The 22,493-nt window shown below is 30.1% G+C and overlaps 1 protein-coding gene across 5 annotated transcripts in view; it reads left to right on the forward strand.

The window, feature by feature from the left end:
- Positions 1 to 20,994, forward strand: part of LOC143895850 (putative G-protein coupled receptor No18) — a 43,934-nt gene extending 22,940 nt beyond the window's left edge. For 3 of the 5 annotated variants that reach the window (XM_077403266.1, XM_077403267.1, XM_077403268.1), the window contains 6 exons: positions 14,393 to 14,639; positions 14,930 to 15,067; positions 15,416 to 15,528; positions 16,391 to 16,727; positions 18,466 to 18,766; positions 19,127 to 20,972. In XM_077403266.1, coding sequence (XP_077259392.1) covers positions 14,484 to 14,639; positions 14,930 to 15,067; positions 15,416 to 15,528; positions 16,391 to 16,727; positions 18,466 to 18,766; positions 19,127 to 19,302 — 1,221 coding nt within the window. In that variant the 5' untranslated portion in view covers positions 14,393 to 14,483 and the 3' untranslated portion in view covers positions 19,303 to 20,972. Of the gene's footprint in view, positions 1 to 12,499; positions 12,966 to 14,392; positions 14,640 to 14,929; positions 15,068 to 15,415; positions 15,529 to 16,390; positions 16,728 to 18,465; positions 18,767 to 19,126 lie in introns of those variants that run through there. The other 2 variants (XM_077403265.1, XM_077403264.1) reach the window with 2 other exon arrangements.
- The last annotated feature ends 1,499 nt before the right edge of the window (positions 20,995 to 22,493 follow it).

Raw genomic sequence — 22,493 nt, forward strand, 5'->3', positions numbered from 1 at the left:
ATATTGTTATTTACAATTTGTGTGTGTGTGTGTGTGTGTGTGTGTGTGTGTTTTCATCATCTGAGCATGTTATTGGATTTTTAAAAAAATATCAATACTGAGAGAGTTTGTATATGAGCAGCTTTATTTGGTTGGAAATACCGCAACTTTTCTAGAGAAAAAGTTTTCTCATACTGCTTCATCAACAGATGTTAATCAACCAGAGTGAATTGAACTTTAGATTTTATATAAAAACTCTTATAGAACAGCGTAGCTATAATATTAGTTCTGTATATTTTGAATGTACGGATTCAATCTGGCTGAAACCGAACAAAGAAAATATGCAGCTCTTATTGTAAGAGAACGTAACTTTAATTGCGACCGCAATTTGAATACCGTTCTTCTTAACGAATATTCTATTTATAAATATCTGAAATGTAAGTAGGGGGACCCGGAGCGCAATGAGAACGTTAAGGTTTAAACAAGTTTAAAACATATTAAAAATAAATAAATAATTTTGATCTTGCACACAAATATTCTTTGAAATATCTACTACAAGAAAAACACGAGTTTTACTGCGAAAGAATAGTTTAAAACAAAATTATTGTTTTATTGAAAAAGCGTGAGTTTTTTCCTTATTATGCATTTTATGCGGGGCATTTCGGGATACCTCAAAACTTGTTTATTAATGTTCAAAGTCTTCTTAAAAATGATTTATTAGAACACGCAATATGTGTAGGAATGTATTATTACATTTTTAATTAATAATAATTATTTACTAATAACACTTTTCTTATTACAGTATAGATACATTTTTCTTATTAAAATATAAATAAAGATCAAAATTTGATTTAATAATCTTTGTCATCAATATTGCGCAACATAACAAAGATATTTACTGATAGCGTATGAAAAAAATAAAACATTTTAAAAACACATGGCATTGTGCCCCGTGGATTAATGCCCGTTAAATTTACTTTAGGTAATATAAATCATCATGCACAGATAATCGATATTTACACAAAAATACTTTATTGAATTGACAATAAGAGATCGTTTAATGTACGTAAATATACTTACAGTAATAAAAAATAGAATTTTATCATTGTTTTACTTTGTACTACTACATTTACTTATGCGAATGTGTCAAAGAAACTGCAACTCAGTCGCAGAGAGTACAGCAAACGCATTAAACAATTTATAGCATCTTTCAGCTAAAAATAATATGAAAATTGATAACAGCACGCGGTTAGATATCTAAGAGTAATAATTCCAAAACATTTTATTACGTGGCAGCATCTCTAAAAGAGATATCGATCATATCTCATTATGCTGAAAAGTCATAGATCTGAAAAGTCGAGGTCTCCTTTAGGATAAGAAATATCGATTTCTCATTTAATGGCAGCAGAAAATTCTTCATCACTTTCTCTTCCTAGCATACCACCGATCTCATCTCATAATAAATGCATGTATGCAAAATACAGGCACGATATACTATCGCTTCGCCTACTGCCCCATTTTCGACAGTTTTGCATCGATTTATTTGATCTTCCAATAACGTGTCATTGTGCACCGAATTTTTGTATTATAAATGATTTTTATTCATATCAATATTACAACACATTTTAAAGTAAATTTTTACTTATAGATGCAAAAAATTGCAGTTATTAAAAAGCAATTGATAAAAATAAACCACCAAAATAAGAATTGGAGATAGAATTAAAAATACTTATAACACTTTGCATAGTTACATATAGATTGGTCTTTAAAGATACGCGCGATATTATTATCGTTTTATTTTCATGATATTTCAAAATTGTCTTGACAGAAAAATCTAATAAGAGGTAGTTTTAAACATCTTTATCCAATCTGGGGCACGACATGTCCAATCTGATAAATATACAAATGACTTGGTCTTTCTAAAAGATAATGTATACGCTAACATCAGTAATATTTGTTGGCACCCTCACCGATTACATACAAGTCTATTGCTTTCTTATATACACGTGCATTTTGCATATCTGCATGTACACGCGACATGCAGAAACGACAGACGATTTAGCAATGCAATGCGACCTCGGTAGTAGACTGTATTTCCTTGGTATTTCCTTGGTATTTCATATCTATTCCGAGCAGTTGCGTCGCTGTAACGTCTACGAAACATCCTTCGGCGTATATGTAAATGCGTTTTGCAGCGTATGTCCAATTACGTTTGTGATGAACACTACCCTTAACGACTGTAAAGCTTGGGGATGCCAGCCACTCGACACTTATACGCTTGGGAGATTATGCCGGCCATGAAATTATTCCCATGGCTGGACGTAAACTAACGTAACCCACACACGAGTATCATATTGCATGGACTATTTGGCACGATTTTCATCGTTGAATTCTAAGAGTACTGTCAGATTGGACATAAAGATTGATTAACACTGTTCAACAAAGAAGAATGTACAAGAAGGAGAATGAGCGTTTCTTTATAGCTCTTTGGACGCAGAAAACGATCCCGTTTGCCAAATAATTCTATCACGTCACAATTTTGAGAAATTTGTAGTTTAAAGTTGCAAAAAAGAGCTATTTTAATATATTTTGGCATATTACAACTATAATATGTGACCATAATCGACAAAATAAATTCCTTTTAAGGGCGAAAAGTCTATTAACAACATATTTAATCTTGATTGCAATAAAATTTCTCTAACACGTCACATATAGTAATCATAATATGCCAAAATACATTAAAATAGTTTTTTTTTGCAACTTTAATTGCAAATTTCTTAAAATTGTAACGTGATAGAGCAGTTTGGCAAACGAAATTGTTTTCAGCGTCCAAAAATCTGTAAGATTATTCTCGTTCTTGTGCACGAAAAAAAGTAATTTTTTGTTGAACAGTGTTATATTAAATCATAAATAATTGAGAATTGCCCTGGTCTGTAATTCCAAGCTTTTTCAGTTTTTAGGTATTAAATTGTTCAATTTTTACTTTTATTTCAATCTTTTAGACTTGGGATTAAAGCTTCTCTATTAAGTACATGCTTCAAGTACTTAATAATATAAATATAAGCAGTATACAGTTTTTTATACTTAAATACACATAACATTTTATACTGTGCACGCAGAGTAATGCGCACTATCAAAATTTCATAAATAATTCTATAGGAACCGTAATTGTATTGTATATCGCTTATGTATCACATCCTATGTACTTTGTAAATCACTGATATTTATGAGCCTATTATTCTTGACGCTATGGTAGAATTACATGATTTTTTGAAGAAAACGAATTTCCGCACACAAAGAAGACTAAATTAAAGCGGTTATTAAAAATATGAATAAATGCATCAGTAAAAAATTTTAAAAATATCTATTAAAAATTTATCTAATACCTCTTGCTCGATACTATTTGTATTATTTCTTTAACAATGTGTGATTTGACAACCTGAGCTATGAGACAGTTATAATTTTGCTCGAATACGGAAGATTAGACCGCCACCTTAAATGGTGTTTAGGCAGATCATATATTCATAACCCACGCGAGGATGTATTACTTAACTGCGGAGCTAGCCCAATATTCAAGAGTGGCATTGCACCTGCTTCCCCCATTCCATACAACATGTATCTGACTCCCTGGGTTTATCCAAATTACATTTTTTCTCTACTACGTGCATGCAGATAGCGTATATAGTAGAGTTTTACAATCGTATAATATTATTGCAGCATATAAATTATTTGTTATTAATACAGCTACTATTTTATTATTAATACATTAATATAGCTACTCATTTTACAATAAGGAAGCTATTCTTAAACATTGAATGAAATCCCATATTATATCTACAGATTAAATTTTGGAATATATGATATCATGTTTCCATTTGTATCAAATACCAGGAAAATATGGGTTGCACAGTCGCAATTTTAAAATATTGAAATTTCTCTCTCCGAGTCACGGAAGTCGTTGCAAGTAGGTAATCACGCGCTTCAGATTTCAAGTATTATTATATTGTGTTAAGGATGAAAATAACATGCCGACTCTTAAAAAAGACATGCAAAAAGTCGTATTTATTCGTATTAAATATAGTGTCTAAATTTATTAATAGATGTTAGTAAACGTTAAGAGAACTAGTATTTATTAATTTTTTATATGTATTATTTTAATTATTTTTACAACATTTTTCTCTAAAAAACGACAGACAAACTTAACACGTCTCTCTCGAATTTGTGTTAACTCCTGTTATATGTATAGAATAAGTTTATATCTTTGCAGGATGCTATACATCTTTTCTCGTAAAACAACTACTTCCTAGTTAATAGAGATAATAATTGTATAGTAGTTGAGCAGAGTTGACAACGTATAGAGCAGCATGTGCCAGAGACTGTAGGTATAGACAAAGGCTAACCATAGTCACAATACTAATCACTGTTGTTATTTATAATCAATTATTGTTAACAATGCAGGTTTTACCATTAATTAGTTCGTATTATTAGCTTATGCTTATCAATCACGCTATCACTATAATGCCGTTTTATATATGTTATCTCTGCTTGAACTTTTCTTATTTTAATTTATATTATTACGCATTGCACTTCATTTCGTAAACTCGTTTTACAATATGGCTAAATACTAAAGGTAGCACTCAATTATAGAATTTATTGGTAGTAATGGATCAGCGGATTCGATAACATTATTGAAAACGTTTGGTACTGTGTCGATAAAATTTCTCGTGCGTAAACTAAATAATATGACTTTCACGTGCGGAGAATTTATTAAATGGCTTAAAGCTCATTTAATAGCAACATTCCAGGCGGTTATGACTTTTCGATCGGAGAAACTAATAACCATCTAACTAATATCCGGTTTGCTGCCGGCACTGACTGGAAGCAGAATCGCTTAACGAGAAATATTCGTTTCGGATTAATCTCCCACTCCGCCGCCCACCTTGCGGAAAAATTACGGGTTGCAGTGAGAATTGCGGACTTTAAAAGCCAGCGCCAGCGAGATAATTCACCTGGTACTTAAAGAATTGGGTTAAGAATTATTTCTGCTGACTTACAATTATCTTGGTGCCATTTAACCATATAGCAAATAATTTTTTCTACGGTAACTCTTTCTTGCAATATTGTTGCTGTAATGGCACTATGGTCATTTGAGATTTTAATTACGTGGATGTATTTGCCGCGTTTTGAACTAAACTTTGCGTTTTAAAATATAAAATTATTTACAACGCGCGTATAAAAATTAAAATTTTAACACGTTTTTACAGCGTTTGTTGTTAAAAATGATAAGGTGTAAATAAAATTTGTATGAAATTTACCAACTATGTGGTATCTATCGACACGAGTTATTACTTTCCCGTTGCGGTCAAAGCCGCAGTCAAAGTTGCGTTATCTATGGTCCGATTTGCGGCGGAACAAAGTGCAGCGGTATCAGTTGTGTGTGCTTTCAACGAGTTTCGTTCTCTACGATATCGTGGTGTAAAGTTTAGAAATGATAGCACGAGAAATGCCAAAGCCGATTAAAGCATTTGGCTTTTATATTGTAACTTGTCGAGTAACAGGCAGAATGCATCACATGTATATTACTACATATATATATTCTTGCTTTTATACATTTCTTAATATACTAAACACTATTGTTCAAAAGTTTAGAAACAATTGAAAATTGGCAACAAAATACAATTGACAACAAAAAGATTTATTTAATATAAAGCTTTATTTATTATAAAATTGCATTTTATAACTTTCAACTACTGAAATTAATTTTTTGTATCTAAATTTTAATTATATTTTTTATTTTTTGATTTATTAAAATAACCATTTTTATTTTTAATTACAATTATACAAACAGGTATTTTATTTATTAATTTCTTAACATATATTTATTATTTTAAGTACTCCATTCTTCTTAGAGATATGCCAACAACTGACTAACATAGTTTGGTGAGCGATTTTTGACACTCCTGTTTAATTCGTTTTACATTATAATTTAATGAGAGAAAGATTTAGATATTGAAATGGTCAAGCCATAACTTTCTCTCACTTTATCTTATTTTTTTCTTGTTTAAATAATATTGATAATATTTAGAGGAGTGCTTTGAATTATTGTCTCGCTGAAAAATAGAGTTAGGTTGGTTCCGTATAGGGCATGCTTCTATAGGATCTTAAAATAAGCTTCTTTATTGAGTTTTCCTTCAATTTTGATCATATAAGTTTTCTAGTTTATTATTTCTAAAACATCACCGAACCATTATGTTTCTTGTTCCATGTTTGACTGTGCACTCCTTCAAAATGCTCTCTTATTTTTCGAACATTGAACAAATATTCTTCTGTTTGAATTATTGAAATTTGGATTTGCCATTCCAAAGAATTCTACTTCACTGATTTATCATTCAATTTCTGTGAGACTTCGTCTAAATCAATTTATTCTACGAATAAAAGCGCCCGTTACGGAATGTAGGAAGATCCAAAAGTTCGAATCCTGACTGGGGTGATATTTTTCGTAAAAAATTCTTTACAGTGATTTAATAAGGATGCTTATTAACATCAAAATTTAAATCGATTATCAATTTAAGTATATAGATTTACTGTTCCAACAAAGAGCTGTGTTCTAAAAGCCGACAAAAAATCGGCGCACAGTTTATTGAGCTTGGAAAAAGTATACAAAATTCATACAATATTATTATCAACTTTCCAGGATACGTACCGTAAATGGCGTTTTTCTCTCTAATTTATTCTGTTTATGTTTTGTTATGTTAATTTTGTTGCTATATACCCTCGAAAGCTTGCAGTTAGGAGACAGTTCTTAATAGTTGATGTTGAATTTTACTTTGACTGGTTTTTTATTTAGTGATTTATGGTGATAGTTTGTTTTTGAAGAGAGAGATAGCAGTAGTTTTTATATTTAAAATTAAATTAATTATATATTGCTTTAATTTTAATAAACTATTATTTTTATATTTATTAAATAGACGCTTTTGAAGAGATACACAAACGTGAGAAGCAACATTTCTCACATTGTATAAATTTACTGTAAAGGTAACTCGCGTACGTGAAGTGACGACGCCGATGGGTTTAGAATTCTCCAAGCTACAATAGTATATCGGGGATTCGTGGTGCATGCCGAGAATTTGTCGTAGTTTGGTGTTGGAATCTAAAGCTATGTTATCTTAAGACGCAGCAGGGTCTTATCAAATCTGATTAAATTTACATATGTTTAAAACTGATCTCGGATTTGAGTTAATGCTTCATACAGACAGTGTATGAAATTCCACGGATAATGACTGCTCATATATAACATATGAACTTTAAGATTCCATTTCTTTATAGTTACGCAAATTATTTCTTATAATTATCTGCGAAGCACATGAACATCTTCGTTGGGAAAATGTCATGGTACTTTTTATCTTGTTTTTGTTTCGCCGGTCGCAACTAGCAACAACATAGTCTTTTAAAAAGATTTATTTCGCTACTGTATATTATTCTCATCTATAGTTAAAAAAGTTTCCGTTAGCAATGCTGAGCTTAGATGTCTCACTTGTTGTTGCATACTGAAAATATACCAGAATATATATTGTAGCGATAGTGTGATATTTTAGAAAAGAGTTATATCGCGTAATACTGAATTTTATAATACCATGCCGTCAAAGTGGAAAACTACGTATATAAATAGCCTGTAGCTCATATGCGCATATTTCTTTGTCTCTTAAATAAACGATCTACAATATCGTAAGAAACGTTATCCAATTGAAAGAAACTGTATCCTTAATATTAATTGAATTGTTACATTTCATAAATGTAACACATTAAGAAAAAATACAGTTTTTTTCTGTAAATGCACTTGAAAGTAATTTCCATATATTAATTACAAATATGTAATCAATTACAATTTATTATAATTATAAAAGTAAAAACAGCTTAAATATGTCGCAATGAAACATAAGAATATATAGTTGATTGTAAATAAAAGTCGCTGTTATATTACTTATAACTGTTCGGAATATCTTTGTCTACGCGGATTGAACGACTTGAGATAGAATTATAAGTGTGTATTGGATTTGCACATTCAGAGAAATCCAATAAATCCTAATGATCTCAAAGGGCAGCTATATACGAAGGACGACTATTATTTGCGGGTACAATTATACTCGCTGCCATGCTTTCAAAAGCAGTTTTTTCAAAACAAAGAGTTCTCTTGACGAGAACCCTTCAGTCTTGCATATTTACGGAAAATTCGTTGTCGAGTTCGACTCCACGTAGCTGCGTCCGATCGTTATCACATGCGCACAATGCAGCTACCATTTTTGTTATTAACGCTGTTCGATATTAGCGAGAATCTAAAAACAAATCTTCGAAATGTATCCCAAGAACGTTGCTCATGCATTCATATGACTGCACGGAAAGAATGGTTTTGCTGAAGTACTTGAAAATTTAGCTGGATATACAGATCTGAAAATATTTTTGCTGGACCATCAAAATAATTATGTAGAACACTTAAACTGACTGTTAAAATTTCAAAATTTTTTACAGCATTATCATCATATTTCAGCGACTTACTATAATTATTTTGATGGTGCAACAAAATTATTTTCAGATCTGTATCTAGCTAAATTTTTAGACACTTCAGCAAAACCGTTCTTTCCGTGTGCAAAATTTAACACGATGCTGTATATGTAATCAGTTTTGGTTAAAGGATCAATATCTTGATGTGATTATAATAAAATTTTTTTGCTCTTGAGCATCGCGCAATTGATTTGTATTAGATAATAAATAATATAATAATTACCACAATAGTATAAAAATAAGTATTTGCATGTGTGCCTGCTTTTAGTTTAGCCTGTTATTTTATAATAAAAACGGTAACTTTTTTTGCAAATACAAGATATTTACTAAACATATCTATTTACTGAAGAAGAAGTAATTAGAGAGTTTTAATGTTTCTCGCTTAAAGGTAATGTCAAAGAGAAACTTTATGTTGTTTATTATATTTATCTATTTTGAAATTACACATATCTATTAGCTTTTGAGTTAAAAATAGATCAATATAATAAATGGCATGTATTTTGTACTATTAATACAATTTCGATGAATATTTATATATGTATCTTTATTAATAACAAAGAAATTGTATTAATGGTACAAAATACGTTTTGCTTATCTGTAACGTGAAAAATATTGAAAATTCCGTTTTTTCCCGATATCTATTTCAACTTGTACACGAGGACTCTATCTGATTTATTTGATGGCTCGACTGTTATTCAAGGAATTTCCTATATTTGTTTGTATATCTAGTGAAAAAGGTTCCGCTTTTTTGCAGCAACCGTGTAAATAACTATCAAAAAATAACGTTTATGATATTTTATTCTCTAAAGTTTTATACGTACATATATATATATATATGTATATGTTATATTATTTTAAGTATATTAATTTACATTAATTTACATTAATTTACATTAATAATTTAAATTGTCATTGAGTTTTGAACATTTTAGACGGTTTACGTTTTAAATATATTTAATAGAAAAAAATGTGATTTTTTTTGCATATTATATATTTTTCAACACTGTGTGTGTGTGTTAAATTGATGTTATGGAGTCTAGTTAAAAAAATATTTTACGGAAAAAAGTTAGGGTTGCTACAACAGAATAATAATGTTATTTTTCGCTTATCAATACAAAAGGGACAGATGAGCATATTTTAACAGCTACATTTAATGTAATATCAATATAACTTGAATTCACATACATTTCTTTTTCAATCATAGAGAATGTTGTTGTGACAACCGTAGCAATTTTCTCCGTGTTGGAATTAATGTAACAAAGTTTTAAAAGAATTTATTATTCTGTTTTCCCCAACAAATATGCTTATTTTGAACGTATATACTTATTTTCTACATGTATGCATAAATATGGCAGATGTAGACACAGTTATGGCGAAATCGATTAGAGCGACCCATATCTAAAAAACAGATCAAACACCAGAACGAACGTATTGCGCTGAATAATTACGGATCTTTATCTCTTCCCGTTTTAAAAAATGGCGGTATTTTAAATCTTTTAGAAATTCATAAAATTGAAATATTTAGAATCAGTAAATATGTTAAAATAATATAGCAAGAAAATTAATGTTTATATTGTTGAGTATTTCTATATTCACACATTCCTAAATATGTTTTTTTTTAATGCAGGTACTCAAAGATAAAAGATAAATACTTTGAGCAACTGCTTTTTAAATCAAATAATAACCTAAGAGAGAAAAAGAAAATTATTCGCTATATATTTAATTAAATAAGATTCAATCAAATATGTCCATAATCGGAATACCATTAGTTAATATTATTACACATTTGCATTTATAAATAAAGAGAAATATATTTACGACGGGGATTTTAAGTATATATAGATAATAAGCAGTATTTTCAGCATTTTTTTCTGTATATATTTTTATGCTTCCTTTTTAATAAACAAAATTCTAGAACTCTATTTACACTAAAATTGTTGCATCGAAAACTGGATGGAAATTTTTTGCTTCTATTATAAGTACCTTCTGAATTCTGTTGAGCAAAAAAGTTGCGCTAAACTCTGTCAAAGCAGTCAAATTTTTACTTCTTTTGTCAGAAATTTTTACACGAAATATAGCACTACATTTTTACATCTACGATTATTCATTTATAGGACACATTTAATTGATGTTACTGGTACACACTGACCGGCAGGAATGCCTGGATATTTTGATATGTATATGATATATGTACATGTATATGTATATGTACTATGTCCAGGCATTCCTGCCGGTAGTGTATACGTGAATTATTATGCTCATGGATGCTCTACTTGAACCTACGGTTCGGAAATTTGTGGACACATTTATTTTCGTTGCTACGTTACATTCTATCTTTTCACTGCGCATTTTGTACGTTATCTATGTGTAAGCTGCCAGAGTGAAGCCTGAGAGTAACCGATTCGGACGATTCGCGTGCAGATTGTGCAAATGTGATTAATTAAATCCGTTTGAAATAATTCTATTCGCAATTAATACGGTGTAAGTTTTAATCGCAGGAATGAATATCGAATATCTTTTTTTGAATGAGCGCGTGTATGAATAGGATTAAAAAAGTAATGCTTTCAACTATATATATATATATATATATATATATATATATGTATTATGTATATATATATATATCTTTTTAGGAGGGAAAAAGTAGATAAATGAAATGTACTCGTGCGATACTCAGAAATCAATTCCCTTTTATTGAAAGGATAAACGCGTCTGATCGCAACATGTTGAAATAATAAAGCTGATATTCTACAAAAGATATGACAATTTAAAGAAACGTTTGTAATATTTGTGCATTATCTTTTTAATAATAATTGAGAATAATAAAATATATTTAAAATTAAGATTTAATTTTTACTTTATTTACATCACGTTAAATGTTTTTTTTTTAATTTTTTTGCTAATTTTTATTTTTTTTAAATACAATCTCGCACTGTATCATTATCGTACATAATTTTATTAATTATCATTGTATAATATTTAATATTTTATTAAGATAATAAAGTAAAACTATACTACAAATAGATCTGAGAGAGAAATTTTTAATGTGTGTAATATATAGAATTGTAATATATAGAATAAAAAGTAATATTAAAAAAATAAATTTTGTTCAAAATTGTTACCTTTTTTTTATATAAAGACAATACATTTTGTCTTTGTTCTTTTTTGCGCTATGCATAATTCCGGTTTTCCAAATATTTTATTATCCAAGATAACAGAATGTACCCAGCAATTCTCTCGCCACAATTCGTTCTATTTCATCCTGCAGGGTCGATAACGATCGCGCGCGATCTCGTTGGTCCATTCGTCTTATCCGACATTCATACCTCACGGTAGTATCCGCCCAGTTTTTATACATTATAAACCAGTCTCCTGGTGCGCTACTGGTGATTATTTATAGCTGATCGGGGGAGTCTACCGTGGTTCCAAGTGGGAATATCTTTATCAAATGTTTATCGATCGACCCACTACTGTTTTTAACTGTTTCCTTAATACGTACACGGTTTGATTCTCACACATACAGTTTCTCATTATAGATACGAGTTTCCCGTGGGATAATGTAACCCCTGATTTTCACGAAGCCATTAAAAAAAATCCAATATCTTTCTGCGTGGAATGCGCTTCTTGCAGTGTGAGTCGAATGCTGTGTGGAATACGTGGATAAATGTAGCGGTATTAGAAGCACGCAAAACGTAAAATTGCATATCAATCCATATTAATTAAAACTTTGTTTCATGCATACTCGAGATAACTGATTCAAATTTATCGCAAGTAATGGCATTCTTATACGAAAAATTTTTGTTATATTTAAGAATTATTTTATATGCTTATATAACAAAGTAAAAATGGCATAAAAAGATCATTAAATTATTACAAAAAGATGCAAATAAAAGATATAAATTCAACATGTTTCTTTCTAACATTACATCTTTTTGAATCGCTATTTAATTTTGATGATGAGAATAGAAAGACTGTAAATTATATTGTTATTTAACATTCTCTATGAAGAAAATATACGGTCTCACAATCCGTTTTATATTGATGCATAAGAAAGTTTTTTTTGTACGCTTTCTATGATGTTTTTAAAAAACGTTCAAAAAGTGTTTGATAATTCGAAATACCAGAGAAAGATAAAGAAAGTGGGAGCTTGCGCTTGAAGTTGAGAAGTGCAGTTAAGAGTTACAATCTTAATAAAGGGAAATTACAGTCAATGCTCATTTAGACGACACCTTATAATCCGACATTATGTTCATTGCTGATAGTTATTAGAATTAAGTACGTGCTCGGAATTCCGCTTTCTTTAAACTACTTCTCAGTTCAGGTTGCCATTATTCAGTCGCGCGGTGAAAGCGGAAACAACGCCGTAATTCACTTAATTTGGCGAGCCGGAGGAAAATCCATTTACTGCTGAAATCGATAATGGACTGGTACGGTTGGTTGTAAAAAGTCACCATGCAACTTAGGGGAACCGCGAATTAAATGATCAAATCGTAATATTTTTTATTACTGTATGTATATTTTGACTGTAATCGCAATATGTTTAAGTTCTATTTTATGTTAACAGTCTCATCATAAACGAAATTATAATTTGCTTACTCTTTATTTCTACAAATTAATATATATTATCTTTAATTCTTTGAAATATTTAATTGATGCAGAAATATATTTAAGTTAATTATATGCTTTATTATATATATATATATATATATATATATATATAATTCTGTAAATTCGTTCTTTACATTGCAGAATAACTATGCAATACTGATAATTTATTGTTTGTATATTACTATATAATTTATAAAGACTTTAATAATAAGTCAAAACATTTTATCTTACAAAATATATAAAATGTGTGTGTGTGTGTGTGTGTATAATATATTTAATACCATAAAAATAAATAGTCTGCTGAAAACATAGGCTTGTTTGATAAAATCCTTTATTATACTTTCGATAGAATACTTAATATACTTGGCAGTGATAAAATATCAACTCGAAGGATTTGTCTTGTTCGATGCGCGTGTCTTTTCATATACTTTGGTATACGATTTCTCTTTTTAATAGCACGATCGATCTCTCCTGCACTGTCTTATTTCCATAGTCTGACTTTTTTCATCCAATTTTAGCAAACTCTCGCGTTTGTCTCTTTTTCCATTTCCATATTTCGCAGAAATTTTAAGCGTTGGACAATTTTGCCCGCATATTCGCATAACCATAGAAAGTTTTAAACGTTCCACCCCCAATCATTTTTATCTATATTCATATTTCCACGTGCACATGTTCGTGATTTTTAATCAATTTCAAATTCAATTCATATGCGCCTCATCGTCCGCAGGATTCGTATCTCGATTTAATATGTTCTGCAAACGTTTTGCATATTCTCCATTTTTCATGACAATTTAAATAAAAAAATTTATGCATTTGTATCTTTGTAATTGAGCTGTTTATACATATGTGAAAAAAAATTACAACTGAGATAAATAAGTATATTAAATTTTTTTTTTTTTTTTTTAGAATTTTATCTGTCATGTCGTAATGAATGATGTATTGTTAGGAGTTATGGCACTTGTGTATATAAGTACGTAATGGTTTTATATATAAAGATTTATATGCATCTATAATATTGTATAACTATTTTACATTATGTGTGCATTTGTAATTATTGTACATACATTGTGACAATGTAAATTAAATAAAAAGTAAAATTCTTAATTATTTTTTATTACTATGGCAATTAAAGTAAGAGAAAAATGTGGTAGAGTAAGTTGAATAATTGATAGAGATGCGAAATTAATTGTAAACCTATAATCAAATAGCAAGGTTGCACAAATTATATCTAATGTGTATCATTTAGGACATGGACTCCTCTTAGAAATCATCATGTCTTACAACATACCGTGGACGGCGAAACAAAGATTATCATTTATGGATCGAGGGTAAGCAACATGGCTAATCAAACGGCTGATCACCATGAAGACATTTACCAATGGAACCATACGGTATCGGCGGATGAAGTAGATACAGAGACGGAATATTATCTACCTAATTGGACCGATCTTATTTTAGCAGGATTGTTCACGATGCTGATTATTGTTACTATAGTAAGCAATTATAACATCCGGTAACTGTAACTTCCAGCATTTTTTACATCAGACTATCCGCTTTAATGGCGCACTGAGCGCATAAATATCTTACAAAAGCACGATGCCTTAAGTGGTATTAGTATTGCATTTTTAAATATAAAAAACAGCAGTCTCACATATTTAAAAAAAGTATTTTCTCATAAAACATAACATCTAATTGTAAGAGTAATTTCAATGTGCCCGTCTAAGTTCGTACGTTCGTATATATTTTCTACGATTGTGACTCCTTCCTCGCATTATTATTACAGGTCGGCAATACCCTAGTGATCGCGGCTGTAATTACTACAAGGAGATTACGGTCCGTGACTAATTGTTTCGTGTCTAGCTTGGCTGCTGCGGATTTACTAGTCGGTCTAGCGGTGATGCCACCAGCTGTGCTGTTACAGGTATGCATATGTTCGTCAAGGGGATAAAATGCAATAAACGAGCGCGAAATGTTCAATTCATCCTTGGTACTAAGTTACGAGCTTTCGCGTAAGCACGTTATAGAATCAGTAGAATCTTATTTAATTATCATGCGTTTTTCACGCCGGAAAAATAAATTGCGGGACGATATTTAAAGCGGCATTTAATTAGTTCCGGCATTTAATAGTCTTGCAGACGGACTCGTGTAGTATTATAAATATCGTAAGCCATGAGTTCTAGTCAACATCGTTATGCAAAGAGAGATGTTTCTTCCTACCTCGTATAAACTGCATTTTCATGCGTCTTATTAAATGGGATGTTCATTGAAGCTTACAGGAGGAACTTGGGAGTTGGGCGAAATGCTGTGCGATTTCTGGGTCTCCCTCGACATTCTACTTTGCACAGCTAGCATTCTCTCGTTATGCGCCATTTCTATAGACAGGTAAATCCGATCACGCATTTCCAAATCTCGTCACGTAGATAACGAAATTAGCGGGAAGTCGTCCCGCCATCCGTTTAATCTTTCGTAAAATGATAGATTATTCCATTATTAAAAAAGAGATTTCGCGCGACGTAAAATTTTCAACATCCGGGTTTTACAGATTTTTGGTGAAAAATAGCAGCAAAAGTGGGTGAATTTTCTAATTAGAAAGTTCATTTCAGTAAAATTCTATTGTAGTTTGCCAATTGTAGTGGAATCGGAAGAAATGAAAATCTAATTGTAAATTCTATTGCGTTGATTTTATTATGATTAAATAAAAATCAACATAAATCAATTATTATTTAATATAAAAGCAGTTCTTTTTCTTGTTTATTTTAACTTCGTAAGAAAGCAGTTGCACAAAATAAAGGTTTATAACTTGATAGAATTCTGAAAGCAAAGAAACTGCCTAACAATGGTAATTCTTGGTTTTTACTGTAGTCTGTAATACATATACAAATTCAATTTTTATTTTAGTTAAATGTTTTCTTTACACTGCAGTAAAAATCTTCTAACTTATCACATTGACTATGCACAGACGCGCGAACTTGTTTCGTAAATAGATTAAAGTTACGATTTCTTGCATTTCAGAAATTTTGGTAACGCGTACACCTTCTTATTCAATGTAGTTAACTTTCGAGATAAAGGTACTCCGAAAATTCTGATACAATTTGTTCAGCATGCTGTTGTCTATCTATTTTTTCGATATCCCGACCATTCCACACGGAAGCATTCGGCATCCTACGCTTTGCGGCGATTCAGCACGTACAGAGGTAAAATCGTGCAGAATTTATCGCGTCGTTGTCGGTATTCCTTGTTCAAGGTATCTGGCCGTAACTCAGCCGCTGATATACAGCCGTCGACGCAGAAGCAAACGACTGGCTGGGTTGATGATCGTCGCGGTATGGGTGATGGCCGGCGCTATAACGAGCCCGCCTTTACTGGGCTGTTTCCCGCGTGCGACGAACCGCGATATCAAAAAGTGCTCCTACAATATGGATTCTTCTTATGTAATATTTTCGGCGATGGGCAGCTTCTTCCTGCCCATGCTGGTAATGCTGTACGTGTACGGCAGAATTTCGTGCGTCATAGCGAGCAGGCACAGAAATCTGGAGAAGACCAACGAGGGGGAGAACGTCCGATCACGTCGTAAAATCACGGTGAGAATTATTTGATTTAGTTTTTCCCAGATACACGACACGTTTATCTCCGCTGTGACCGGTGCAGTTGTCTTCCTTGTTACACAATTCGCTTTTATTAGATATTTACCTTGCTACGTAATTCGATAAAATCTAATAATACAACTGTATCGTGTTTGTTATAAATAAACAAGACTTTTTACATAAAGAAATGTATTTAAAAAATTCTAAACATTAAAATATTATACGAAAGTTCGCGCGTTTTAAATTACATTTATCTTGTGTTGTTGTTTGTATCTTGTGTTGTTGTTTGTATGTTTTATAATTTTATTTATTTAAATAAGCTTTAAGCTGTATTATAGAAGTAAAACTTCAATATGATTTATTACGATTACATGTCACGTTTTTCTACTGCTTACAACTGCCTATACATTAATCTTCTATTTTATGCTTTGTTTATTCCGGTATAGATATTGTGAACTATAGTTCTGACGAGATTAATGACTCGATTATTAATGACTCGTTGTTGAAAGTCTACTCGATCAATACTCTGATTTGCATTAATAATAGATAATTATCAAAATTTGTAAAAATGTGCGTAACATTGAAATCTGCAGATTTATAATAAAGAATCGGAAACCATCTCTTCATTTCTTCAAAAAACTTTCTTCGAAATTGACATTTGCGGATAGAGTTTCGTTGAACGAAATGTTTTCCCACAAAATTAATTTCACAGACAAAATATAATGTCCATTTCTATAATTAAAACTGACATTCCAATGCGTACAGGGACATGATGAAAAAACACAAGCACAAAGAATAATCAGGGAAATTGTTCATAACAACAAAGCAGCAGTTAACAAAAATATATGGTTGGACAGAAACAAACTAATGCTGTGATGCAAACTCTACCGTAATTCCAATGGCACCATCGATTAAAGATAACGAAACCGTTCTCGTAGTTTCAATGGAAAGGAGATTAGTGAAATCAACGGCTCTCTCGTAAACGACGGACGTAGAATAGCATATAGGTATTAGCATCATGATGAGAGACATGGATTTCTCATCATAATCCACATTATCCGACTTTATATAATCGATCATTTACTTTATATTATCAATCATTTTGCGCAATATATCTTGTAAGCTTTGTCGGATTTGGTTTAGCTAAGTAAAAATGATTTTAAAAAAAAAAAAAAAAAAAAAACAGAAAAATAGCGGAAATCACTCGAAGAATTTTTTTTTGTTATCCATCAGTAATAAAACTCATTAATTAAAAGTACGCCATGCGGATTATATAATTTTATTTACAATAAATATGATTTTTTTAAGTAGCACGTTTTTTATCGGCCTATAAAAGTAACACTGTTTTATACTAAGAAACTGAATGAAAGTAGTTTAGAAATTGATTCTTTTGGTTACAAACAAGATCAATACAAGGAGACATTGAGCAATTTATTACGGTGACAAAATAAAAAACGCTTTGAAAGAGCCAGGAGAAACAAACGTTGCTGTTTGTAAAAGAAAATCTCGTCACTAACACGCTTTTCTTACATTGGGGATATTGAAAATTCTGAAAAATTGTAAAATTTTATAATTTCATTAGGTAACTTTCTTGGCGACGTTATTAATTTTCGAACTGTTTAAGCTTGACAAAACTTAAATTGGCAAAAAAGGGCTTAAATTGATTTAACAAATATGTAATTGCCAATGTATCGCGATATCAATGTACGAAATATATGAAACCATTTTTCTGCAGATTGAACGTGGCAGGAGTATCAAGGCGCAACGTACAGATTATGCTGAGAGCGGTATGACATGCGACAGGCCCTCCGAGGATACCGAACTAACGAATATGTGCAAAAAATTGGGCACAATTCGGGGTAATCAGCAAAGCTGCATCAGCAGAGTCGCCAGGGAGACGAAAACTGCGGGCACCCTGGCGGTGGTTGTAGGTGGTTTCGTCGCATGCTGGCTGCCATTTTTCATTCTGTATCTGGTAACACCCTTCGTGCCCGTGCAACCGCCGGATGTTCTCATGCCAGCCTTGACATGGCTAGGTAGTCTCTTTTACATACGATGTTTCCAATTACATAATGTTTCCAAATATGCTTGCCTTTTTTTATTAATTGATGAATTTATGCGAACTGTAACGAATATTTAAAATATATTTAGATAAGCTGTAGTTGGATTAAATGCACAGAAGTTTATTATCTATTGTTGTACAATATATATATAGAGAATAAATATATTAATAAATTAAATTTAAAAATGTGACAAATTTATTTATCTTGTATCAATATTTTTATATAGTTTTCAATTTATGTCATTATAATGTCTTTCAAAATTACAGTTGCATGATATATATTATTATTGAATACTTTTTACGAAACTGATTAAAAGTGATTTTATGTGTTTAGGATGGATTAATTCGGCCATCAACCCGTTCATTTACGCTTTCTATTCGGCAGACTTCAGACTCGCTTTCTGGCGACTAACATGTAGGAAATGTTCGAAGAGTAGACCAAACTTGGATGGCACGAATCGGAAATTACCTGCTTCGGTTAACTGGAAGAAAGATACGTCGAGGACGTAAAGTTCTCCGTACAGTTACGAACTTATCCAATCATGTGTGACGTCCGGTATTAGAATGACTGCGGTTGACTCGAGTTTATTCGCAATTGCAGTCTATTAATGAAGAATGACATGTGTGAGAACTATATACGTATGTTCTTAGTACGAGCTTATAACCAATCAATAGTTCTTATGCGGTTTTATAAGATATAAATATTTCACTATGCATATACGCACAATATCTACTTTCGGATACGCGCAAATTTGAGATTTACATAAATAGTCATTCTCTTTGTACGTGCAATACAATTGGACATTATATGGTTTTGCGTTAAATGCTTATCAGTTTTGGAATTATGCTCAATTAAATTGAGCAAAATTTTACAAGCTTTTGCAACTTTTCCAATAAATTTCATCGTAAAATAAATATATTACAATAATATAAATTTTTATGCGTTTTTTACGTGAGTATAATGCAGTTCGTCAAAGCAATATTAAAAGTAATTTAACATTACATTCAGGTTGAGTATTTACGTTTATATAAAAATATGTAAATAAACGTGACTGAAGAAATGAACTCGAAGCATGTAGCAAACTCTTCTGATAAGCATACATGACAATTAAAAAATAAAAATAGAAATAAAAAATTTATCAACAGTTTTTATGAATAGTGTTACAATTAGTAGTTAGTCGTAAGAAAAATAATGTATGACTGATCTTTAATCTGTGATCAATATCGAAATTTCATTATTGCATTCATTCGTGATATTTGTATACGAGAATTAAAAATATCTATGCTTAATCGTGTTGATGTACGTACACTCTTTTTCTATATCTCCTTAATATTATGCAAATAATGTGAATATGAAACTTTACGCACGTACTTTATCTCTTATATTTTATGTTTTCGAGGAAAACTTGCTACATGCATCGAATGCTTTATACTATAAAACTTTAGTATCGTTAATATGTGATATTATTCTAATATAATAATTTATTTATGATTATTTATAGACAGCATAAATAATAGTAAAACGTAATACATACTTAGTCATGCGGATTTATATAAATGTGAATGTATTATAGAATAGAAATTTATAAATATATATATTTTAGAAGATATCCAATTATATATTTTAAGAATATTAAGTAAAAAATTATTATAATCTATATAAAGAATAATTTATATATAATAGATCTAGAACAAACTTATATATAATAGATACTATTATTTAAATAGATATTAGTTTATTGGGAAGGTAGACACTGCTGAATAAATTTCATACATTGTAACTTTATCAATCGTTAAAGAGACTGTGTAGATATTGTACGTAATAGTTTTGCTGGAAAATAAAAAGCTGATGTGATGTCCATTTTTAATTCGTTATTAATATATCTAATTTTAAACTATCAATGTATCTTATCAATTATTTTATCAAACACACACATGTATGTACACACAACACATACATACATATATATACGATCTGATTTACTAGATATATATAAATTCTTATATGCCACTACCACTACTTAATATATATTACTGATTTTAATCAATAAACGATTTTGCTATAAATTGGAGAACTATAAATATATAAACAAGCCAAAAGCAACAAATTTCGCATTTATTATTCATTAAAATATGTTATGTATGCTTTATGATGTGTTAATACCAAAATATATAAAGCTTTTATGTAATACATAAAGCTTTTTTTACTACTCTATTATAGATATTATTTGTTATTCTTTACTAAATAAAAAATACTTGTAATTTGTTATATGTATAGAATATATCATATTACCAAAAATTTATATTTATACATTACAATATTTTAAAAAATGTTCAAATTAATAATTAATAATTATATCGTATAATTAAGTTTACGAAAAATTTCATTATTATGCAAGCTGTGCATTTGTAATGATGGAAATGTTTTACTACACAAGCAAGCACGATAAAAACGATTACGTAAATGATAAGAAAGGCAGTCTATGCAAAACATGTTTAATTATTCATACAGTTCATAGTTCATATCTACTTTAAAATAAAAACACGAAATTATATCATCGAAATTTAACTTATAATATCTATAATACGCGTTTAAGTTTTTTAAAAATACAACAAGAGCGAGAGTGCAAACATAGAGAACATGAATGTCTTTATTTTTTAAATATAAATTTCTATATAATTTTATTACTTTTTTATAAATGCATTAGAGAACTTTACAAAAGCAAATAAATGTATATCTAAATGTATTTCTATCAACAGTAACTATGTACGTAGATTAGAGTTGTGAGGTCAAGAATATTGTAAAAATGTCATGCAGATGTAAGATTATATAATGATAAGTTACTAATATTTATTAGACTTACTGTTACAGATACGAGTTGTTCGGATGTATAAAAACACATATATGGAATTCTTTTACATATCTCTTCATAATTATGTGTCTGCATATGTAATATTTATGCTCTGATTATATCTTATTATTTATATTTTTAATATTTATATTATACATATTTATCATGTTACATAAATTAATTATTTGTCTTTACATATTTTATTTAAACTTGGACACTATTTTTTGGCAATGTCGGAAATGTTTGACGAACATATTTGGCACAAATCAGATATTAACCGTAACGATTAACAAAAAGAAAAATTATATGATCATAATCTTATATACTTTGTATGTATATACAAGAATACAGGACATATTGTGTAATATTAGCTAGATACATATATATATAAAAACTATAAAAATTGTGCAAATTAGAAAAATTTGCACTTGGCTTCCTCATAGAGGAAGCTTTAACTTCCGCAAATTTGGATGGACGCAATGATTTTAATCATTGACATACTTTTATTACGTGTAAAACAATGTGCAGAAAAATTAATCAATACTTTTTAATTAATCAATAATTTTATTTATAAAATACCAATCACTTATATAGTAAATTGATATTTATATGTAATTATTACAGCTACGCAAGTACATTGGCATACGAACGACTACGCGCGTAAATAAAAAGAGGAATACAATCTATACAATCTTTCTTCAGATTTTAAGAAACATTTTGTATAAGAAAAAACCTAGTTTTTATCTATTTAATTACTGTTTTCACAAATAAATACTTTGCTACTCACTTAAATGTTCTGATGCGTAGGCAATAAATCTGATTACTCACAAGGTGGTTCTCATTGCTCGA

The sequence above is a fragment of the Temnothorax americanus genome, unplaced genomic scaffold, assembly GCF_048541705.1.
Source record: "Temnothorax americanus isolate GAGA-0224 unplaced genomic scaffold, ASM4854170v1 Scaffold17, whole genome shotgun sequence".
Classification (NCBI taxonomy): Eukaryota; Metazoa; Arthropoda; class Insecta; order Hymenoptera; family Formicidae; genus Temnothorax; species Temnothorax americanus.